The sequence below is a fragment of the Cygnus atratus genome, chromosome 5 (assembly GCF_013377495.2).
Source record: "Cygnus atratus isolate AKBS03 ecotype Queensland, Australia chromosome 5, CAtr_DNAZoo_HiC_assembly, whole genome shotgun sequence".
NCBI classification, from domain to species: domain Eukaryota; kingdom Metazoa; phylum Chordata; class Aves; order Anseriformes; family Anatidae; genus Cygnus; species Cygnus atratus.
Genome location: NC_066366.1, coordinates 13,188,186 through 13,211,550, shown reverse-complemented (window position 1 = coordinate 13,211,550; position 23,365 = coordinate 13,188,186). Strand labels below are relative to the sequence as shown.

The 23,365-nt window shown below is 53.6% G+C and overlaps 1 protein-coding gene across 2 annotated transcripts in view; it reads right to left on the bottom strand.

Moving 5' to 3' along the window:
• ALX4 (ALX homeobox 4) overlaps positions 1 to 21,043 on the bottom strand; it is a 30,358-nt gene extending 9,315 nt beyond the window's left edge. The window contains exon 1 of one of the 2 annotated variants that reach the window (XM_035552327.2): positions 20,647 to 21,043. In XM_035552327.2, the coding sequence (XP_035408220.1) occupies positions 20,647 to 21,043 (397 nt within the window). Of the gene's footprint in view, positions 1 to 17,161; positions 17,323 to 20,646 lie in introns of those variants that run through there. The other variant, XM_050710923.1, reaches the window with a different exon arrangement.
• Positions 21,044 to 23,365: the final 2,322 nt, after the last annotated feature.

The window sequence follows — 23,365 nt, the reverse complement described above, 5'->3', positions numbered from 1 at the left end:
TTCCCTTTTCTCTTTCCCTTTCCCTTTCCCTTTCCCTTTCCCTTTCCCTTTCCCTTTCCCTTTCCCTTTCCCTTTCCCTTTCATTTCCTTTTCCCATTTCCTTTTCTTTCTTTTTCTTTTTCTCTTTTTCTTTTTCTTTTTCTTTTTCTTTTTCTTTTTCTTTTTCTTTTTCTTTTTCTTTTTCTTTTTCTTTTTCTTTTTCTTTTTCTTTTTCTTTTTCTTTTTCTTTCTTTTTTTCTTTTTCTTTTTTTCCTTTTCCTTTTATTTTCTTTTTTTTTTTCTACCCAGCCTCCTACCACACCATGAGGTCTGTGTGTAGAAAGTCACAGGAGGAAAATCATCTCAAAACCAGGGAAAAACAAAAACAAAAACCCACGGGTACGCAGATGGCCCCTGGGAGATCCTGCCCAAATCCCAACCAGAGTCAACAGGCAGCAGGGCAGCACCTTGTCCTCGAGGTGGTCATGGCAGGGCTGCAAAACACTCTCCACACATGCCTGTGTGCACATGAAAGCTCTGGGCCTGCTCTGCTCTCCCGGCCTGCCCTGCACGAGCCGCAGCTCGTCGCCTTCAGCGACCATGTTTCTCCCTGCTGCAAGCAGCACATGGTGGCTTCCCCATCAGGGCGTCCACTGCCCGCTCAGCCTTGAGGGTCTCAGCAGGGACGTGGTCAGGCTGTCCCTGAGTGTCCTGACCCATTGTCCGAAGGCCTCCCAGCAGAAGATGGCGCCCACAGCAGCACCGGGATGAAGGAGGAGGCCGCGAGCATGGATGGTGGCGTAGGGCAGGGATGGCGTGCATCCACCCTCGGCTGAGCATCCTGAGGAGTAACTCTCATTCCCCAGGAACAGGATCCCTGACCTCAAAACAGTCATGCTAAATGCTGAAGTGAAACAAATTGCATACATCTGCATATGGATATGCCCAGACTTCCTGTAACTGGAGATGGCCTCAAAGTTTCAATGCAAAGTTTGGGGTGTCTGTTTCTAATCAAACCTGGAGAGACCTTGAGTTACATATTGTGAAGCTCTCCATGACAAGGAGGTAATGTGAGCATCGTTACACCCTTACGAGCCCGACAGGGCTGCTTGGTGCCTCCTTTGCTGCTCACGGCCGCTTCCTTCTCCCTCATGACTGTGGAAGGAGGATATTTGCTGGCTGCTCACCTCGGCTGTCTGCCAGACCACTGGCACTGCTGAGCCCTTCCTGAGTCACCCCACAGCAGGTGCCAATGGGCAGGGACAGCTAGGGGCAGCTGGGCACATGGGTCCCCCAGCATTGGGCTGCTCTGCCATGGCTCTTTTTTGGATCCTTGCAAGAGGGGAAGTGCCTTTCTGGTGCCACCACGTCTGTGCTGGGAACCACAGGAAGGACAGCTGAGAAACTCAGACCGTGCCGATCACTTGGGTGCTGTGGTGGCCAGGTGCCCCCCGAGGTGGCTGGGCAGCACCCCGCTGTCCTGCAGGGACTGGGCTTTTAACCATGTCATCACCATGTTCGGACTCGACGTTTATCTGTTTTGTCACTAAAGGGTGCTGTCTTGGGAGGGTGAGGATGTAAACCCTTCCCTGTCTACAGTCTTATCTGTGAAATTTAATTTAGAGCGAATTCAGCTTGGCGCATCCACACGGCAGGAGAGAGCGGGACATTTCAAGTACACAAAGCAGCGTCGGGCTCAGCTTGGCACGATGTCTCTTTCGCACAGCACATGCCGTGACTCCTGCAAGCCGAGGCCAATCCCGTGCTGACAGCCCTGTGCCCTGCGAGGATGCACGAGAGCTGCGTGGCCAGCACGAGGCCCACGGGCACAGGGCTGCTTCCCGCTGTGCTGCCTTGGTAGCCTCTTGTTCCATGCCTAAATACCAGCGCTGAAGCTTTCCCTAGGTATGGCTTGGACAGTGTTTGCTGCAGTTCTTACCAAGGAGGACTTGCACCACCAGTCCTACCAGCACACCTCCAGGACCTGGCCAGCCGCGGTAACCCTACCCAGCCCTTGGATCGTGCTTGAACACATGCTGAAGCTATTACACTTTTCCCCCGAGTTGTCTGTTGCAGCCTTCTGCCTCCTGTCTGTCATTGCAGCCTAGAAGGCAGCTCAGGGCTATCATTTGAAAAAAAAATAATAAAAAATCCACATTTTGGGTTACATAGGATAAAAAAGGAGCGGCTGGATTTTAGACATAAGGAGGAATGAATCTTTAGGTTTATTCCCCCTCAGGGACTGAGCACTCTTGTGGTCTGCAGATAGAAAGAAGAGTTAAAGATGGAGAGAAGACCCAGGACTTTGTGGCTGACTCTGGCATTGCTGATTTTATTAGCAATGATCAGATAATTAATCAAACCTTCTTGCTTGGGCCCAGGCATAACACTGAGCATCATTCATCTCTTCAATGCAAGAGGTATAAGGCTATGTAAGAAACTATTGTTCCGGCAGCTGCAGCCAGCCCTGCTGCTCAGTGGAAACTGCTTGGAGCATCTCCATTTCCCCTCTGGATGAGGATGAACACAGATCCTTGTGACCAGCCTGCCTGCAGTTCCCTTGAGCTTGCCTGAAACAGAGGTGATCCCTGTATGCGAGTCCATTTATCTCCCCGCCCAGGAGCTCATTTGGTTGATCCTGCAGAACCTGACAGGAGGCTGGAACATACTCTGGCAGCTCTTCTGCTGGTGGCACAGCACGCACTGGCTCCCATTGTGTCAAGGAGACCAATGGGTGAACACACACGTGTGCACGGCCAACATCCATCTCCGCTGACCTGACCAAAGCTGCTGGAGCTGCTGCTCTGCTGCCTCCTGAGGCTCCACAGCTCGTGTGCATCATGACATACTGCAGGAGGATAAAACCCGCAGATCCAAAGAGCTGTGAAATGCCTGGCCACCTCGGGGACATAGTGACAGAGACAGCAAATTGCCACAGCAAAGCCTACTTGTAGAAGGAAGGGTGGGAGAGAAGGCCATCTCTTACTGCGATGCTCCTGACAGCAGAGCAGGAGCAATGCTAAGAGCAGAAAGACTTCTAGCCCACCTCCTATTCCTGAAAGGCAGTTTTGGGACAGTGTTAAAGGCACCACACAGCTCAGATGGGTCCACAGCCTTCTGGTGGCATTACAGCCAGCAAGTGTCTTCAGCCCCAGGCTCTGTCTGCACCCTGCATGCCTCAGGGATGCTTCCTTGGGAGAAAAAAATGCCTCAGCCCTGGCTGCGCTTGGGTCCCCTTGGCTAGCTGGCTGCCTGCTGCTGTGTAAATTGCTACGAGGACTTGGGGACAGACAGCTCAGTAAACATCAGTCCTCACACTGCTGAGGAGTTTACATCACGTCAGTCCTTGGGAACGTCTGCATGCGTGTGTGTGTTATTTGTTTGTGGAAGTTGCTATTCCTTTCGCTTTTTTTTTTTTTTTAATTTCCCCCTACAAACATCTGTTTTTGAGGGCGCGCATTGCTTTATTCCCTGATTAGCTGAATTCACACACCCTGTGGCTACTTGGGGAGAGCTCAGCATCAACTATAAATGCACCGTGCACTGCTCGTTCCCCTTTCATGCTATTTAAAGGACACTAACAAAACTGGCTTTTATATAAACAAATCAATTCTGCAGGCTCTGAATAGAAGTTGTGGTGAGAGCAAAAATGCATAGTTTATGCCTCAAATCCTTCTTCATGTGGCATGCTCATCTGAACACCAGGAAAGAACTGACCAGCAAATTCTGAAGGCACAAAAACGTTTCTGCCGTAACTGCAGCTCACCTCCTGGCTACCAGAATACAGCACGGGAAAAGAACAAGAGCAGGAAAACGCACAGCTGTCACCTCCACCGGGAGCAAAAGAAGCTGCTTGGTTGTGTGCCATGGCTCCTCACCACCGAAGGTGAGAGGAGATTATGCCAAGTATTATGGAGCTGGAGGTCTCGCCTCTCCCTGATGTACCCGTGAATTTTGTAGTGACCTGGCTCTCTCCTCTCGGACACCTGAAGGTCCTCAGCAGCTGCAGTGGTAACGCAGTGCCCTGGGGATGTGCTCTGCCGTGCCAGGATCAGCCACAGGATGGCTTTTCAAGTGGCAGCGGAGGGAGGCGACAGTCATCCCTGTGTGGCTCGGTGGAAGCCAGACCCCAGTAGATCCCACAGAGGTAACTCCATGCTTAGGACGGAGATGGTTTTCACTGTGCCAGGCCATGTGCAAAGTCCTGCTTGAAGGTCTCACAGCCAAAGTGGGTCAGCTATTGCATTTTAAAGCATATTTTTAAATTTTTAAAACTTTTATTGCTCACTGTGGGCACATCACGAACGTCTGGGAAATAATTGTGCGTTTGTTCTACATCCTACTTGCATCTCCAACCAATAACTGCATGTGTACAAAAGCCACCTAGCCACTCTGAAGTGACGTATCACCAGTGCCTGCCTGCCCAGGAAGGTGGACGAGGCAGGCAAGAATCAGTAGGTGGATGGGAAGGACTTTCAGCTTGTTTTTGGCTCTGAATTTGATACCTTTTGAACAAGTGGTCTCCTCCTTCCAAAGCAATCCTGTATCATCTCAGTCACAGCCTCACACATACATCTGTCAGTAGCTATTTATTGGGAATGCCCCATCCCTCTTCCTGCCTTGTTTCTGTTGTAGGAGCATCCAGGGTTGTGCTTCCTTCAGAAAACCTGGATGCAGCAAGGTTGCTCCTCCCCTGCTTGGAAGTAACTCGGGCAGAGTTACATGAGGACAGTGCTTAAGGCAGACAAGACAAGGTTGTTTCCCTACGTGTTGCCTTCCCTGTTACCTGCAGGGTAAGCGAGGCACCGCCAGCTGATCTGTGTGGTGGCAGGGACCAGGGAGCCGCCTGGTTCGGGGAGGGATGGGGACGGCTGCTGAGGGAGGCTGGGGAGGCACAGCCTCCCGGGGGAGCAGAGCCTGCCTCTTGGGTCTGGCTATGGCACGGTTTAAGGTGATTCGCCCCATCAGATGTGCCTGTGCCTGCCCGGACAGCGCTCATGTCATCGGCCAGTCTGTGCCTCTGTGTCCTTCTGTCTCACTGCTTCGTGAAAGTGACCCCGCAGCAATGGCAGCCACGCACTGCTGAAGCTCAGCTGCCTCCCAGAGGTGGCCTCCAGTTGCCTGTTTCGTGCTGCTGTGACCGACACCAGGCGGCAGAGCACAGGGGCAGGAGGGAGGAGATGAGCTCCTCTCTGTCACGAGCTGAGCAAGAGCTGAGCTGCCTCTCCGCCAGGGAGCCCCGGTTCAGGACGGACTCCAGGGGTTTTCAGGCACCCTCTGGAGAGGCTGCTCTTCCTCATGCTCCCCTTTTGTGCCCCCGAGCACCCCGCTGGGGATGAGCTGAGGCCCCTGAACCTGGGCAAGATGCTGGGACAGGACAGCCCTGGCTCCCCCTGAGCAAGGTGTGTCACTGGGGGACTCGGGTGTTGCTGCTTTCGCTTGGAAATTGGGAAGCAGGAGTGATGGGAAAGCTGAAATCAAAACAGAAAACACCCAAAGCTGGCTGAACCTCACCAAACCGCAGAAAGGGTTGAGCTTAAACCTTGGGCCAAAGTGTGGGCCAGGTTCTTTAGCAAAACAGTTCTGCCGTTCTTCAGCTTTATACAGCTGATTAGTAAAGAAAGGCGCAGACGAGGGAAGAAAAACATTCAGCCTTTACCAAGTGTGCCTGTTCTTGGAAGCACGGCTAGGACTTATTTCCATTCTGACTGCACATCGCAAAACTCGGGGCCAGCCAGGTCTGGGAATTGCTAAAGTTGCTACGAGCACCAGGCTTTTGTAAGCACTCCAGGAAGAAATTAGGATTCTGGCTACCAAACCCACCGGTTCAGAGTCAGCGGGGCCGGGAGATGGGCGGGCATCTGCTCTGCTGGCAGAGAGGAAAAGGGCAGCAAAATCACAACCTGAAGTGAAAAGCAGCGTAACCAGAATGGGAACTTGCTGACCGAGGATGAAGGCAAAATAACAGCAAAGCTGGCAGCAGCAGGCTGGTCGCCTCCAGAGTGCTCCTCACCTGTTGCCAAACACCTCCTGGCTGGGGGCTCAGGGGATGGGGACAGTGCTGCAGGCACCCCCTGCAGGCTGTGGGGTGGCCCCGGTAATAAAGGAAATAAAGGAAAACCCATCGGTGTCTGACCTGCCTGGAAACTCCAATTGCTCCTTACACAGTCTAAACAAATATTTAGTTAAATTACTCAGAAAGTCCCAGTCTTTTTGTATGCATCCCAAAAGAGTGTCATAAAACATCTACAAAAAGGACTCCATTAACCTCTGCTGCCCGGTGCTAGAGGAACATATTTCAGCTCCGGTTGAAGTGAAGTTTAATAAACTCTTGGCCTCTGCAGGATCCCTCCAGCCGCCCCTCCCCTGCCCCAGCCTGGCGCCGGGCTCTCTGTGCCACATTGGCATTCACCACCGAGAGCTTCTGCCATGGCCGAGGCACATCAGCGGTGCTCCAACAGTGCAGTTTTGGGTTTTGGGGTAGAGGAGAGAAGGGGAAGGATGGCTGAAACTCTCCCCCATTTCTCCTTTGCTTGCTTCACAGTTCAAGTGCAGTGCTTTCTCATCCATATATATATATATATATATATATATACACATATGTGTGTGCAGCTTTATAATCTCTTTGTAATGAAGCTTTGCCAGCTGATCAAGGAGTAGAAACAACACTGCATGACTTGGCCAATGGCTCCCAGGAGACTCTTGTGCAAAAGCCCAAGCACTTGGCTCGCAAAGGAAAGGGATGAAAATGATTTACAGAAGCAGCAAGGCAAAGGTTTATTGATAATGAGGCACTCAGAGGAAATGGGATGAATGTGCCTGAGATTCCTTTGGTAAATGAATAATGAAATAGTATTTGCAGCCGGCAACTGACATTTTTCATTTTCAGTTGAGAATAGCAAGACGCAGGGCAAATGACAGTTATTAAGGAAAAAAATCCATTAGGTAATGCTGAACAAGGAAAGCCTCAACAAAAGTGTGCTCTCACTTGTGAAAGGGGAGCCGCCAATTGCTCAAAGGGTAAACTGCTCATGTCAAGGCATTCGAAGCACTGCGTGCCCCAGGCCCTGAGAGGGGGGATTTCATTTCACTTGGGGACTACTTCATGTCTTTAATTGTCACCAGGAAAAAGAAAAAAAAGAAAGAAAGAGGTCTGCATGAACCAAAAGAATTGTTGGGCAGGGGACAGTTTTTGTCTGCGGCTGGTAAAAGCAAGCAAATCAGAGCAGAAGCTCTGCTCCACCCAGTGAACAGCTCTGTGTTTTCTCCTCATCGTGCAGCCTGTGGAGGCAATTCTTATCTACTGCTCGGCACCCACACCCTGCCCAGCAGTGCCACAGAACCACAGAAAGGCCGAATTTGCAGTGTATTTAGGTGTGAAAATCAAAGCTGCCACTACCGAGCGAGTGAGAGCCACGGCTCCTTCAAGCTTGTTCTTGGACTGTTTTTCAGAGGAAAGGCAGGAAGCACATTTCCTACCCAAAACCCAGCTCCACTACGAGTTTGACACTCACTACACAGCGCTGCGCACCAGAACTTTTGAAAAAGGACTTTGTCAGATTTTTCTGACAGAGAGAAAACAAAAATGTACTTAGTTTTAGCTACATTCTTGGAAACAGCTTAATTGGTTCAGATGAACTTAAAAACAAAAACAACAACAAAACAACAACTACTCTACTGCTATTATAAAAACAGCCACAGGCAAACAACAGCTATGGGAGTTTTTTAGCCCAAATTGTGAAGTTTTGATTAAGTTAGAAACAACTGGAGGCAGGATTTTGGTAGGAAGTGTCAGACAGTAGACACAAACAAGAGTGACTCTGGTAACACACTTCTGAATGGAGAACAAAAAGTCATGAATCTCAAAAACAGTGAAACTCCTGGAGCACCGCTAATTCTCAGCAGAAGCGGGTGATTACGTGAAAGACGATGACCATGAAAATCAGCCTAAATTAAAAACTGTACTAACATCAGCGGTGCTCGTGCCCACTTTTGTGTTTGTTTCCAGTTAACATTCCAGGGTAGGATCATACTGACATGAGTGACTGCAAATGTCAAGTAAACATTAGCAAATATTTACAGAAATTGTTTTTAGGAACTCGTGAAAAGGAGAACTTGCCCCAGAAACCTATTTCTGCCAGTGATGCTCACACAGTCAGGGACAGGAAGGACTCCATGTGTCCACCACGTACCTACCTTCAGCTCAGCAGGGCAGATCACCTTTTGGCTTCCTGACCCTTGAACACATCGACATGCACGTGGAAAGAGTTGACCAAAGATCACTCACAAGCACCATCCTGAGCACAGCCCTACATACTGGGTGGACTGGGATTGTCTCAGTTTGCAGCATCTAAGGACTCGTGGCATTGGCCATGGGGAACAGGACCAACTGGCCTCTGCTTCCCAGAGCATCCTCGGCTCTCCGGCTGGGTGAGAAGCTGACGTCTGCAAGGAGAGCTGCTGGGGCTGCAGCTGGTTGCTTTCTCCTTCCCTCTCATCTCAAACCCAGCTTCCCACACAATGTCTTCTCGGGTATCTGACCGGACATTTTCATCGTAATTTTGCAGCATTCATAAGCGGCAAGCATGCCTGTACAGGAATGTGTGATTGCTGCAGCTACTGATTTTGTTCATAAGCCTCGCAGAAGATACACGGTCAGACACAAATAGTGGTTCTCCAAACTACAAAATTCCTGCAGTGACTACACTTACAAGGCTGCAGATTGCAACAAGCCAGGGCTTTAGAGCCAAGGCTTTAGTGGAAATGGTGCAAACCCTCTGTCCCAAAGAAGGGGTCAGCAAGCCCCTTCGCTGGGCCTGCCAGTACCCAGGGGCTTTTCTGGGTCTGGGGACACATGAGCAGTGGCAGCTCACGTCCTCTCTTTTCCAAAGTGGAGATGCAGCTTTCTGAATCGGCTTACGTCAAACCCCATGGGCACTTCCTACAGCAGATGAAGCTGCGTCTTATAAACAGGGATCGTACAAGTGCTGTGCAGTACTATTCGCTCAGACTGCAGGACACACCGAAATAAATAACCCTCCCCTGTAATAACTCCCACGTAAAATAACTGCCAGCTGAGAGAGATGATGTGCATGAGTGTAATTTGTCAAGAACACGGTCTGAGCTAAACTGAAAAGGAAACCTTGGTGCTCCATCATCCCTCATCAGTAAAGGGGCTAGGATGTTCGGGTACTATGGCAGGAAGCTCTACAGATGATCACCAGATGGAGATGTTGGGAAGCCAGCGTCTTTTCTACTTATTTAATGGCTCTTGCTCCCAGGAGACAGCTGTGCCAGCAGAACAGCGGCTGTGGAGCAGGGCTGATGCCCAGGGAAGGGGTGGCCTGGCACAGATGCACGGAGATGAAGAGCATCAGAGCAATCAGTTTAACTATTTATGTACTTGTGCCACATTTTCCTGATGAGCCATTTTCATAGGGTCATTTTCAGATGCCGTGAGATGCTGTTGTGGGCCTTTAGCTGAAGCTTCCTTTCCTCTGGAGCCCCTGAGAGGGAGATCTCAGCAAAGCTTTTGGTCTTAGCGAAATCTGTGAGTTGAACTCGGCCATTCCCTGTTTTCCCCAAGCAGGGAAATGATTTCTGTCAGACAACATTCACGGTTGAGTTCTCGCTGTCAGGGCCCCTCCGGTCCCTCATCCCGGGCCGGAAGCCTGCTCGCCTCTCACGCGTTGGAGCGTGTGCGTGGTCACTGCGACGCACCATGCCTTATCTGCCTTGGGCTCCTCATCCTTCCATCTCCACAGGATGTGGGATCAGCCAGGTTTCCACATGTGAGCCTACCTCAGAGAACACGCATTTTGCCCCAGGCCGCACTCGCAGTTGTTTTTTCTCGAGAAAAGCCTGACCCACTTCCGTGTGGAGACTTACAGAGTCCCGATAGACCAGACTGGTGCGTAACAAATGGCCTGAGTTCAGGAACTGCTCTCAGGAACGTGCTATGGCTCCTGCCTGATGCCTGAAGAGGAGAGCTGGAGTCAGACTGTGCTTTCCCCTTGTACGTTTCTGAAAGTTGCTAAAATCAACAGAATAGACCAAGGGCTGGGTTAGCCCCGGTCCTTTTGTCATTTTCCTGTGAAGTATCTGGGGGTGGTTCAGTGACCCACTCCCTAGACGCAAGATGCACTGAGGTCTCTCAGGTGCTGACGTGGGGCCAGGAGGTACTTAAAGCTTTAGGAGCAGCACCAGGAGACCAGATGGTATAAAAAGGGACATCTACACCAGCACGAGACACTTGCAGATGGCTCAGCACCTCCTCCCAGCACCAGCCAAGCTTTCCCTGCTCTGCCAGCTGGAGAATGCTGGGCAGCTCCTATTGCATTTATTAGCATCTGAAAAACCTGCCGAAATACTTTGGCCTCAAAGCCTTTGCCATGCTGCATGTTCCTTGTGTCTAAGCCCCAAATATGGTGAAAAATTCATGCCTTAGAAGCTCAGTTGCTATCATAGCCTCTTGGTTCCTTTTTGGGTAAGATTCAGGTCATTTTTTAAAGAAATCCATAGCTACCAACAAATATTGTCTGGCACAGTCCATCTAAGGCAAAGGCCCAACAACATCAACAGCAATGAATGGCAGTAAGGTCCCCAGGAGACAGTGCTCAGTAGGGTTTCTCCCCATCTTTGGGGACCCACTTTTGAAATGTAGCCCATGCAAGAAATGCATCACATTTCCTGTAGTAATTTTCCATTCTCTTTCTGCATTTTCCTCAAAACCGGTTCTCTCTTGCCCTGACTAAGAAAGAACGCAACCTCAAGATGCCCAATGGTTTTGACATCATAGAAAAACCTCAGAACCTCATATTTTTTAGTATTTCTGGTATAAAGAACTCCCATGAACACTCATCACCCATTGCTTTATTTCCCCATCTCCTATACAATATTTTGTCTTTAAATTCCACGCTTTGCCACCATGACCTTTTGAGCTTTTGAGCACCATGAGCTTTTCCCCTGCTACTCTGAAGGGAATCTACACTCCAAAGCAGACATTTGCCAAATGAGTCATCTTTCTATCATGCCCTGTTTTGAGAACAGGAGACTTTCTGAGGGATGCTTTTAGCTACTTGAACCCTGCTCTTGTAAATATGCATCTACTGGCTGAGGCAGAAGCATTTTCATTTCTGCAGACTGTGAAAGAAAGGAGAAAATAAGGATGCTGCACATTTGCGTGCAATGCCAGGACCATGAGCTTACCTCCTCACTAAACAGCTGGGTGAAAGTACTTAGGGACTGAATCGCTACAGGATCACATATATACCATATATACATCACTAGCAAGTTTTGCAGCATCAAGTCAGCCTGTGGTCAAGTTCCCTTTGGTTTCGTGTCAGCACCGTGCCTGTTCCCAGCTGTGTGCGGCAGAAACTGCCTCAGCTCTGAAGCCACCCAGCTACCCTCCTCTGGCAGCTCCTCCAGCTTTCCCCTCTCACAAGAGGCACCTTACAAGCCCCTGGTAGCAGGGTTGGTGCCACGAGGGCTGTGAAGGCTGGGAGACCAGCTGGCTGCTCTCTTTCCTCACACTGGGGACTTCCCCAGAAAGGTTCACCACGTGCAGGGATGTTCTCATCTGTGACGGAGGGACGGCCACACAACTCCTGCTCTGTTCGCCTCTTGAGTGTACACAGGCGGTGGGAGACCCATGTGATAGTTTGCTATGGACTTGTCCTAACATGAAAGCCATTTTCACCTCCAAATATCCACGGTGGAAACCAAAATGAACCTAGTACAGCACATCCCAGATATTATCTATTAATGGCAAGGCACAAGCATCCTTTGATTAGCATAATTTCCCATATTACACAGCACAGCCTTTCTTCTAACCAGGACAAGAAACGAGGTCCAAGAGCTGGCTGCAAGCTCAAAGAGACAGCTCAGGGGCCTGCCCACGGAGGGAAGCACTGCAAACATTGCCCAAACCTTCTTCTTTCACATGAGCCACATCTGTAAAGGTTGAAAGGCCCTGGTGCTCACTGACCAGGCACCAGCCTCAGCAATCTGCACACAAAGCATTGCTGAGATCACTCCTGATCCCAGAGGCTCAGTCTCCTTCTGGCATTTCTCCTCCATGAGGCCGTTTTCCCCAATGGCTGCCTTCCCTCTCACCCTGCTCTGGTTTGGGTTCCCCTGTTGTCTATGTCTACTTTCAATTAATGACTGCAAAACCTTGACGAGCACCTGCGATGCCTGTACATTGCACGGACATGCAGTGACCTCTCTCTTGCTACCGCACCTTGGATCCCTCCCTCTGAAGTGACCGCTGCCAAATGGAGGCGAGTGGGATGTTCAACCAAGAGCACCACTTTTTGCCAGCAAGGTCAAGGAAACGAGGATTTTCCCCAGAATCAGCCACACAAGTACCCTTCCCAAAAGCAAGTTATCTAAAGGCTACAGAGAGGAGAGGATTGCTCTGAACACCAACTTAATATCTCACCCTGGGCACCACAAAGCCTTGCTGCAGCCCTAACTTAAAACCAGCATCACCCTGCTCACCATGTGCAGCTCCAAACAGCCTGGCTTCCTGAGCTGAGTTTGGGCCTTTCAGCAGGTCTGTACGAGGCTCTGTCCTGACTAGCCGTATATTTATGGCAAACTTCTCTGTGGATATCTCCCCTCCCCACCAGAGCCACTCTTAGCCCAGCAGCGGTACTCGCGTTTGATGTTGTAGCCAATCCCCCATTGCTCTCTACCCTGCAAAAGCTCCTTTTTCTAACAGCTTGAAGTGGTATGAGCTGGGTGAAAATACTCTTCTCTCTAGCACAGGACTCTGTAAGACATAAAGCAACCAGCTTCCCTCTCTTCCAGTAGCAGCTTTCTGACTCCCGCTGAAGGGCTGAAACGCAGTATTTAAGCTCCGCCATAAAACCCACAGCTTCATGGAGTGTTTCTGGCCTCCTCTTACTCCGCAATCTGCCTAAACGTCTAGCAATTGGTCCATCGGCTATTTATCTTGGAAGTCCTTACTGGCATCTGGAGACGTGAGGAACACAAAATGTCTGCAGGTCCTCTGCCAATTTAGGTGGGTCTCTTCTTCCTCTTGCCTCCTAGCATTTGGCTGTGTCCTGTCTAGCTCAGACTGATATCTGGCTCCAATCTGCTTACGAAGGTTCAGACCAAATCTTGATAAGCCAGGTTATGTCTATAACAGAGTGCTTCTCAGCTCTCAGGTATGGGTCCTTGCCACAGCTGTGCTCCTGACTGCCCCAGGCTGAGGTCTGGGCATGCACCATCCCAGGGGAGGCTGGAGGAGAACCACGCGGTGCTCCGGAAGGTCTCGTGGCCTCCTGACCCAGACACCAGCACCACAGTCTGGGCCACGGCACATCCCCCTGCCCCAGGGTTTCACCTCAGCCTCTCCTCATGGACAAGAGCCACAGAGCTGCGCTCCACCTGGCTCCTCTTCCCTGTGGGAATGGACGTGTGCTAGCCTCCCTGGGGGTCCTTTCTCAAGTATCATTGCTGGGGCTGGAAAAAAATGATGCTTGCCTGTGTTACAGAGCACACGTGCTGCAAACAGACAGTCCTATGTGTGACCAAGTCCCATATGACTGCCCCGACAGCCTTGGACCAACTCCACACCCAGCAGGCTGGTACCCTGGTGATCCTTTGGTTTGCTTTTTGAGATGGTTTTCTATTCTTTCAGAAACCCTTGTTGTGGCTCAGGCATCCTATTAAGTTTCAGGCTGAACAACACCTTCCTGTTTCCCCTGATTTGTGACAGCATCTTCTGTCCTGAGGTTCCCAGCACCTCACAGACCCCTCAGATCCCTCTGGACACCATCCTTGCAGAGAGCCATTTCCAGGTTGTTTTTGACTACTTCTGGGGAAAGTCCCAGTATTGCCCTTCACTTACTGAAGCATACAACTTTGCTTTGTTTGGTTTTCATTCTTGGGCGAATTCCTTTCACTTTCTAGTGCTTCTGAGGAGCTTAGCTCTCTGTAAGCACCGTTGTTATCTGATCCTTCTTGCACCAAAAGAATATGCAGTTCCCTGCTTCCCTCTTTGGAAACTGAACTCTACCCTTGACACCATCATGAATGCTCCTGACCAAAGCAGACAGTATCTGAGGTCCCAAGGAGGCATTTTCCACTGCAGGGAGGAACTGGTGAGGTACTTCTTTAACGCAGTGGTGTTTGCACACAAAGCCCTATCTATCTCCCTGAACACAATAGCAATCGACAGCAAGTCATTTCTAGACTTGATATTACAAGTTTCTTTTATTTTCCCCAGGCAGATGCCTGCCCAAATTGTTTGTTCTGTCTCTTCCTCAGGTTCCTCATTTCCCATTGAATAGCTCCTCTGACTGGCCTTGACTTGCTATTGACTTCCCCTATTTGTTTTCGCAGCGGTTTTGGTTACGATTCCTCTGCCCCACATGCACACATATATCTCACCACCAAACCCGTGTGGAAGATTTGCACGGAGCTTCTCGTTAAATGGTTGTGCCTTCTTATCTCAGGGCCTGTGCAGCCCTGCCAGTGGCTCGTGCCTCACGTGGTGGCTCCAATCACTTCGTCTCTCTCTCCCTCCCTCAGCCACTTCCTTGCTTTTCAGACTTTTACTGAAAAAGGCAGTTGCTATCTTTAAACAAGCACTAAGATTTCATGCTACCTCAGCATACAGGACGCTTATCAGTGACTGAAACAGCTTACCTTTCAGGCTGCATCACCTGCTAGAGAACTCACTTGCCTCACAGCTAATGAATAATAAAGAATATGCTTAGAAATAGTACTGATTCAACCAGCTGTTTCCAGCAAGCAGATGAACTGCAATAGGGTAAAGCCTCAAATCACATCTTCTCAAAACAAACAAACAAACAAACAAACACATAAATAACTATCAGATTCTATAGGCGATTAACTGCTGAGTGAGGTGATGCAATCGTCTTTGATCAGTGCGGATAAGGGTAGAGCATAGCTCGTGACATATCAGCTTGTCATGGCTAAATCCTGCTGGGACCTGAGGACTGCAGCTACGACTTGTTGAATCACAGCTATTCCCGGTGGAGAGATGAAGAATGCAATGCTGGCAGATTCGTATCATCCATAAAATCGGTTACAGACCACCTTCCATAACAGTGCTAAGCCTGCCACTGCTCATCACTCCTCTGAGTTTTCTCAAGTCCTGCTCCCCCTGCCTCCTCTCTTTTATCTCTGGTCCTTTCTCCCTCCATCCTCCTCTACTCTCCACTGAGACTTCTCTCTTCGATAGAAAAATGTCCCTAGAAGTATTGTGCTGATTCAAACTTGTGGCTGCTTATGTGACAGTCAAAATATGAGGATTGTGTGTGAGCATGAATAAAAACACAGCCCAGCAAAATCAGCAGCGTGTATAATAACATCGATTCATCCAAACTTACGCAGAAAATAAAGTGGAGGTCATTTATTTAATGTACGTAAGTAGCCTTCCTCCTTTACTTAAGAACTTTCATTTACAAGTTGAGGCAGCTGAGAGACATGTAACTGTTGGAAATTACTCTAATGCTTTATTCATGCGAAACGTTCCCATCCATCTCTTAGTAAATGATTCTCACATCACAGGGGTCCTGTATTAGCTGGGTTACTGCTTGGGCTTCTCCTAATCCAGAACTATTTATTTTTTCTTTCTGAAAATGTATCTATACGAATACATAGGACCTCTGCTTTCCAAACTGATTAATGGTTAAGATAGGATTTTTTTTTTCCCCAAATGTGTAGGAGGAATACCTTAGAAACACATGACTTTCGGGGCAGCGACTTCTCAGCCTTCTCTGAAAAGCAATGCCGAGACGAACCCATCTCTTGTCTTGACCGGCACGGGTTGCCCAAGGTGATGGAGCTGCTTTTGAAAGGTGAGCCCATTAATGTGGGCAGGCAGGTTAAGCCTATGTTCTGTACCGAGATGTGAGCATACGAGGACACACTGATTTCTACAGCTTCTTGCCCCGAACGAGGGCCTGGCCGTATGGAATCGGTGCCTCAGCCCTCTCCAAACCCGAGCTGGGGCCCTCTGCTCGGGGACCTTTCCCACCGACCCCACCAGCGGCTGCTGGGGGCCTCCTGCTGCAGCAGGCCCGGGGACGATCGCACTGGTGCCGCTGCGTGGCGACAGCTTGCCCTTGCACAAGCCGCTGGCGGGCTCCGAGTCTCGGTTTTTCCAGCTGCGAAATGGGACGAAAAGCCTCTTGCTGCCACGGGGCGCATCACGCCTCGTACCCGAGAAGTGCTACAGCTACCCCAACGCCCCGAACAGGCTCCAGGGCGAAAAGCGGCTAAAGAGCAGGAACTGATGCCACCGAAGGGACGGGGACGTGGCTGGAGATGTCCTTCAGCGGCAGACCTTGGCTCCGAGCCTCCCAGACACCACCTCCCTCTTACAAGGGAAACTCATCATGACTTTGAATGCAGGGCTTGGAAAGGGAATAAATCTTCAAGATCTGAGGGACTGAAGTCTGCACATTAGCTCCCCTTAAACCCTGAGTGCATTTAACATGGGAGGTTGGAAACCACAGCCAAAGAAATCTCTTTTGATTCACAACTTGTTTTGAGCAGTCACCCATAAAGCAGCCAGTGAATCACTCCCGCCGGTTAGTCATGCAACCACACTGGATGTACACTCAAAGGGAGCACAAAATAAACAGCCTGCAGCTCCAGATAACACACACACAGCTCATTTGCGCTATCTGGCATCAGCATATATTGTTAATAGCACTCCTACATCAAACCCTTAGGAAAAGACGCACTCAGTAAGCATCTCCAAATCTCTCTCCCCATCGGTATTTTCCCCGTCTGCTTCGCGCCGCGTTGCTTTCAAAACAATTCGGACTAGTAAAAGTTTAAGATTTTTTTTTTCCTCTCTCTGCACCCTCCTCGTTGCTGGTTACGTCCTGCCGGAGCCGCAGCGTGCGACGCAGGGCTCCGGCGGAGTTAATCCCAGCCGGCAGCGGGCAAGTGGCAAATAAACAGCTCTAGTGCGAAAAGAGATCGTCGGCGAGGAGCGAGCGGCGCAAGCACAGGGGGAGGGAGGCTCCCGGTCCTTTGACACATGAGTGTTATAAACAGCTCGGGTCGGGAATCCTATAAAAGTCTCCAGCCAGCTCTACCGTCCGAGCCAAGGGAAGGGCAAGACATCTTTGGGAAGAGCCGCGAGCGAGTCCTCCTGCGCAGGCAGGGCAGCGAGCGGGAGCCCTACCTTGGCGTCCTGCTCCCGAGGAAATCCCGCAGCTCTCCGCGGAGGAGATCCCGCACCTCCGAGCGCCGAGGCGAACAGAGCCCGAGCCAAACTCCTGGCGAGAGCTCCCTCCCCTCCCTGGGAGGGTGCCGGCGCCCTTGAATGGCAGATCTGGTGGCCCTATTGAGGGAAGGAGCGGCCGACTGCCGGCGCGGCGTCAGCGGTGCGGGGCACGGGCGGCCGAGGCGGCCCCGCTCCCCTCCAGCTCGCCCCCAGCCCTCGCCCCTTAACCCCCGCGGGGGTCGGGTCCCGTCCCGTCCCGTCCCGTCCCGTGCCGTGCCGTGCCGTGCCGTGCCCCCTTACCCGGAGGCTCGCCTTTATACCTGCCCGCTGCTCCCCGCGGGGATGGGGGCAGCACCTCCCCACCCCTTCCCTGGCCCCCCCGGGCCGACGGCACCCGCTCTCTCCCCTCCCGCCTCCCTTCGTCGGCGGGGAAGGAGCCCGGCAGGGAGCCGGCAGCCCACGGCAGAGCTGCGGGGTCCCCCCACCCCAAAATCCCTCCGAGCCGTCCCGATCCCCCCGCACCGGGGCGGGTGGATGCCCGGTGGGGAGGGTCGCAGCACTGCCGGAGCCCGGGGCGGGGGCTCGACATCGGCCCTGCCTGGGACCGAGCCCCCCCCCCGGCGCAGGACGAGCTCCGAAAACCCCAAAGGACTCCGAAAACCGGCGGGGGCCCTGCGAGCCCCAGCCCCGGCAGCCAGCGGTGTCCCCCGGGAGGCGGGGGGGCCGCCAGCAGGCTCGTCCTGCCGCGCCTGCAGTTTACATTACATCAGGGGGAGGAGGAGGAAGAGAAATGCGTTAAAAGTGTCATTTAAAAAAAAAAAAAAAGAAGAAAAAGAAAAAAAAAATCCAGCAGCGAACCTCCGATTCCTACGGCCGTCGCTTTCCGCGCTTCTGCTAACAGCGCGCTTCAGCCTGCGCTTTTTGTTTGCTCTCTGAATAAAAGACACGGTCGTTATTTGCATAACCCGGCTCTTAGAGAATTTCCTCCGCAAGAAAAAGCCCCTCTCCTTTCTCCTGTCTCCCTCGAGCAAACATCCCCAGCGCATTCCCCCAAGCTTTCCCCCTTTCCTAAGCCAAGAGATATAACCTGTTCCGAGGGGGGTTATTTAAAAGTTCGGCTTTAATTGCGGGACGGGCCGTGGCCCGCTGGTTCGAGGCAGGACGAGGGGAGCCGAGCTGGCAGCGGGACCCCTCGGGAGCCCCCCGGGGGGCTGCGGGGAGCCAGCCCCCGAGCCGGGGCCGCCGCAGCCGGGCCGGGAGCGCCTCGGCGAGTGCCGCTGGTTTCCGCCGGGTATTTACGAGCGCAGCTCTCCCCTGCCTGTATTTACCCGTACGGTGCAATGGAAGGGGTCTAGGAATAGAAGCCGGGAGCAATAGATGGCAGGCACGGGCTTTTTATAACTCGCAACGACTTGTTTATGGAAGAGTTAAAATTAAAAACCAAAAACCCCTCCGGCCTGCTGCGGAGACCCGCACGGGCAAGGCGCCCCCAGCAAAAAGGGGCGCAGCAAGGAAGCGGGCTGCAGGGGCACAGCCCGGCGGGAGAGGCTTCGCCGTGCTCGCCCTCGTGTGTTTCTCTTTTTTTATTACTATTATTTTATTTTATTTTTTTGGTGCGTGTGATTTAAATCGCAGGGTAAAACCGGGCGCAGCATCCCACCGCCCCGAGCCCTGGAGGGAGCCGGGGCAGCCGCCGGCCTCCCGAGCGAAACCGCCCCTCGTTTGCCGCGGTGGCGGGGATCGGGGCTGCGGGGGTCGGGGCTGCGGGGATCGGGGCTGCGGGGGTCGGGGCTGCGGGGGTCGGGGCTGCGGGGGTCGGGGCTGCGGGGGTCGGGGCTGCCGCCGCCCCCGGCTCAGCCGCCGCCCGGCCCCGGCTGCGAGGAAGCGGAGAGGCGCCTGCGGGTGTCCCCGCCGCAGTCACCCTGCGAAAGCCCAATGTGGCTGTTATTAGCGAGACTCCCTCTTTAATCGTTAGCCCTTATTATTATCATTGCTATTAATTATCCTCGCGGATCCATGTGGCTCTTATTACAGCCCCAGAGGCCCTAGCCACATCACACGGGGCTCGCAACGTGCTCGGGCTCCGGGCCGGGCCATCGGCTGCCGACGCGGGGCTCCCACTCGAGGTCCAGCCCGGAGCCCCCCTTGAAAATAACCCGGGGAGGACCCCGGCGGCGTTATGGCCGGGGATAAATTCGGGTGGCTCTACCCGGGGCTGTAATGTGTCATCGCGGGCTAAGCCGGGTTTTTCAACCTACGAAGACAAGAGAGCCGGTTAGCAGAGCGGGGACGGCGGGGACGACACCGGGGCCTCCTCCCGCATCGCCCCGCAGCCCCCCGAGGCTCCGCGGGTGCGGGGGGCCTCGGCTGCGCGCAGGGGGAGCGATGGGTGGATGGGGATGGGGAGGGGGAAGGTCCCCCTGCCTGGTTCTGAGTCTAAAAGGGGGGAAAGGGAAGGTGCGAGGGAGAAAGAGAAAGTAAAGAGGGCAGTACAAGGAGCGGGGGGATACCCTAAAAGACGGCGAGAGACCGGGACGCGAGCGGTGAGATGGCCGGGCCTCTCCCGGCGGCTCCTGGCCCGTGTCCCTGTCCCTGTCCCTGCCCGGGGTCACGGCGGCCCCGGCAGCGCACTGAGCTCGGGCCGGAGCAGCCCCGATTTCCCCGCATCGTGGGGGAAAGGAAGAGACTTTGTTTCCACTTTCCCTTCCAAAAAGTAAATAAATAATACACGCATATATATATATAATCGTTTTATCTTTTCGGTCTTTTCTTTTTTTTTTTTTTTCTTCTTTTCTCCTGTCCTTTTTTTCCCCGAATCGCCCAGGTTTAGCAGAGACCTCCCCACGCGCCCTGCTTTTTAACCGCCCGCCGGGGAAGGAGAGGAGAAGCGACCCCGGCCGGCGCGCACGGGAGCGTCTTAATTACCGCTAACGACCCGCCGAGAGGATGCGAGCGGGTTATCTGCAGCGGCCCGGCAGAAATCAATTAGGGGAGTGGCAATTAGGGGAGAAAGTGAGAGGCAGGGAAGCCAGGAGCCGGGGGCCGTTTCCCAGCACGGCTCCCGCTGGCACCGCGTCCCCTGGGCGAGCGTTTTGCGCGGAGCTGCGGCCCGCTCGTCCTTCCCCTTTCCGTCTCTCCCCGCTCGCTGCGGGTGCCCCCCCGAACCGCCGACGCTCCCCGGGGCTGGGGATGCATCGGCTCGGCTCGGAAACGACGCTAAAATCACGGCGGAGCGGGACGAAGGGGGGGGGGGAATCCGCCGCTTCCCCCGGGACCTGCGGGCTCCGGAGCACGGCGCAGCCCCTGGAGCCGGGGGGGACCCTGGAGGAGGGGGTTTGGGGGGCTCGTGGTGCCGGGCAGCCGCCCCCGGGGCCCTTTGCAGCACCGAGAGCCTCTCTGCGGGCTGGTCCCGGTGCTCGCCCCGCCGCCCGCCCGCCACTCACCGTAGCAGGGGACCTGCAGAGCTCCGTTGTGGCCGCTGCTCTCCTGCAGCTTGAGGTTGCTCTCCGGGGGGGTCTTGCAGGGGCCTCGCTGCATGTAGAGGTGCTGCTGCTGCTGCTGCGGAGGGTATTTGTTAAAGGAGGCCGGAGCCCCGGCGGAGCTGGGAGCCTGCACGCTGCCATCCAGGGACTGACATTCCTGCTGGCTGTAGCGGCTCCGGCACTTAGCGCTGCTGTCACCAAAGCCTTGTCCTTTGCTGGCCAGGAAAGTAGGGCTGAACTTGTCACTTGCTTGAAATGCCCTAAAAGGCGAGGAGCCTTCTGTGCCCTGGGAGGCTGCGTTGTAGTAGGAATCCATGGCAGCCGGATCACAATAAGAAACACAAGTATCAGCATTCATTCCTAAAATTAAAAGGCCCGAGTGTCCTTAATGCGCTTGGAGGGGCACCAGGAACCTCTTTTTCTCTCTCCCTCTCGCATACACACACACACCCACAGCTGGGCCGGGGAGCTCTAAGAGGATTCAGATGTTCTTGAAAGCTGACCAGATCTCCAAGCCCCCTTAAGATCTCGCACAGTAAAAGGGGGCTTTTTCTTTCCCTCCCTCTCTCACACACACACTCACTTGCTCTCCGTCTCTCCCTCCAAACTATCTACAGCCTAAAGAGAGGCTTCTCAGGGCTTCCCCCCCACACATAGAAAAAAAAAAAAAAAGAAAAGAAAAGGAGAGAGAGAGACCTCTCCCCCAATTAATATGTAGATGATGACAGTGGAGGGGAGGGGGCCCGGGAAGGGGTGTGCGTGTATGTCTATGGGGGTGTGTGGAAGCAGACGGGGGTGGAGGTCATATCTCTTGCGCTAAAAAAATAATAAAAAACGATTAAAAACCAGAAAATCGGACACACGACGTGCGCGCAGCGCGGGGATGAGCGTGGGGACGCGCGGGGAGCGGGGCCGTGCCCGTGCCCCCCGGGCCTCGCCCCGCAGCTGCGGGGACCCCCGGCTCCTTGCCCCCTCCTCTGTTCCCCAGGTGTAAACGGGGGGATTAAAGGCCGGGGGGCGGCAGGGAGGGATTTTAGCAGGGGCGCCGAGCACACGAAATCGGCCCCGGCTCCCCGGAGCGGCAGAGGTGAACTTGCAAAGGGACGGAGGCTGCAAGGAGCCCTTTTTGGTTTGAAGGGTCAACTGCGACCCAAAAGGGGCTTAAAAATAAATCAATACTCACCTTCCGTCGCCCCCCCCCCGTCCCGCCATTCAACCTGATTCCCCTCCTCCCCCGTTTAACTCCTGCTACCCCTTCCACTCACTCCTACCCTGCCTTCCTCCCATCCCCACATCTGGTTCCTATTGCTCGCTTACCTTGAAGTTCTCAGTAATAAAGATATTACGCAAACTACAACCACAGTCCTTCGGTCAAAAAAACAAAAATTAAAAAAAAAAAAAAGAACAAAAAGAAAAAAGGAAAAAAAGAAAGGAAGAAAGAAAAAGAAAGGAAAAGAAAGGAAGAGAGGCAAGACGAGGGAAGAAGGCCCTTAACCCCTTGGGGAGCGCGGGCCGCGGCGGTGCCGGCTGCGGGCTGGGAGCGCTGGGCTCCCCCCGGCCGGGCCGTGTGTCCTCCCTTCTCCCCCCGGCTTCCTCCCCCCGGCGCGGAGCGGGGGGGAGCCTGGGGGCTTTCCTCTATTTGTATGGCTTTGGGGGCGCGGGGGGGAGCGGGATGCGGCCGGGGGGAGCGGGATGCGGCGGGGAGGGGGGCGCGGAGCTGGGGGGGGGGCGTTCGTGGCCGCCCCCCCCTTCGTCCCCGGGGAGTCGCAGCGGCCGGGGGCACAGAAGGAGCCGCCGCGGCTTCGTCGGCTCGGCGCAGCGCGGATCTGCCTTAGCGCACTTCCCCGGCAAGAGCGGGGGCTCCCCCCGCGCCCCCCCGGTGCAGAAGGATTTCTAGCGTGGTCCCCGCTAAACCGGCCGGCGGTGGATCCATTTCCTAGGTTTCAAACCATTTGCAAGCCTCCCTCCGAGCAGTGCGGCACGCTGGGCTCCTTCAGGTTTCTGGTCCAAGAAAGCTTTCAGCGGATTTTCCTTCCTTACTCTCTTTATTACCTGCCTAATTCTTTCCTCGTTTTTTTTTTTCGGTTTCTCCCTCTACCCCCGGCTCCCCCCACCGCAGCCCCCTCTCGCTCACCCTCTCTCCCTCTCCACGACTTAATAAAAAGCAAACCGACGCAAGGCAGGCGAGCCTTTTCCTAAAACCCCCTTCTGGGCTGCCGCCGGGGAGCCCTCAACCAGCTCGCAGCCGGGGGAGCGGCCGGGGCTCTCCCCGGTACCCCGGTGCCCGGAGCCGCAGGGGCGCATCCCGGGCAAGTATTTGCCCCAGGGCCGGGGCCGCAGCCCCTCTCCTCCCCCCCAAAAACCGTGCCCACGACCGAAACGAGGCGAGGCTGCGGCGTTGCGCTCGGCCTCCCCGGCTTTCCGCTCGGCAAAACGACGCGAAAATAACGGCAACGAAACCAGACCGCGAGGCAGAGATTCCCCGACCGGGCAGGACTTTTTTTTCCTTTTTTTTTTTTTTCTTATTTTTTTTTTTTTTCCGGCGGCACCGCGGCTCGCCGAGGCACTCCGGCTTGGCCGAGCCGGAGGAGGGCTGCGGGGTCTGCCGCGGCCCCTCCTTGCATTAAAAACTGCAACGAAAAGTCGATTAGTTCCCAATCAGGGCTAATCCGCGGCCCCG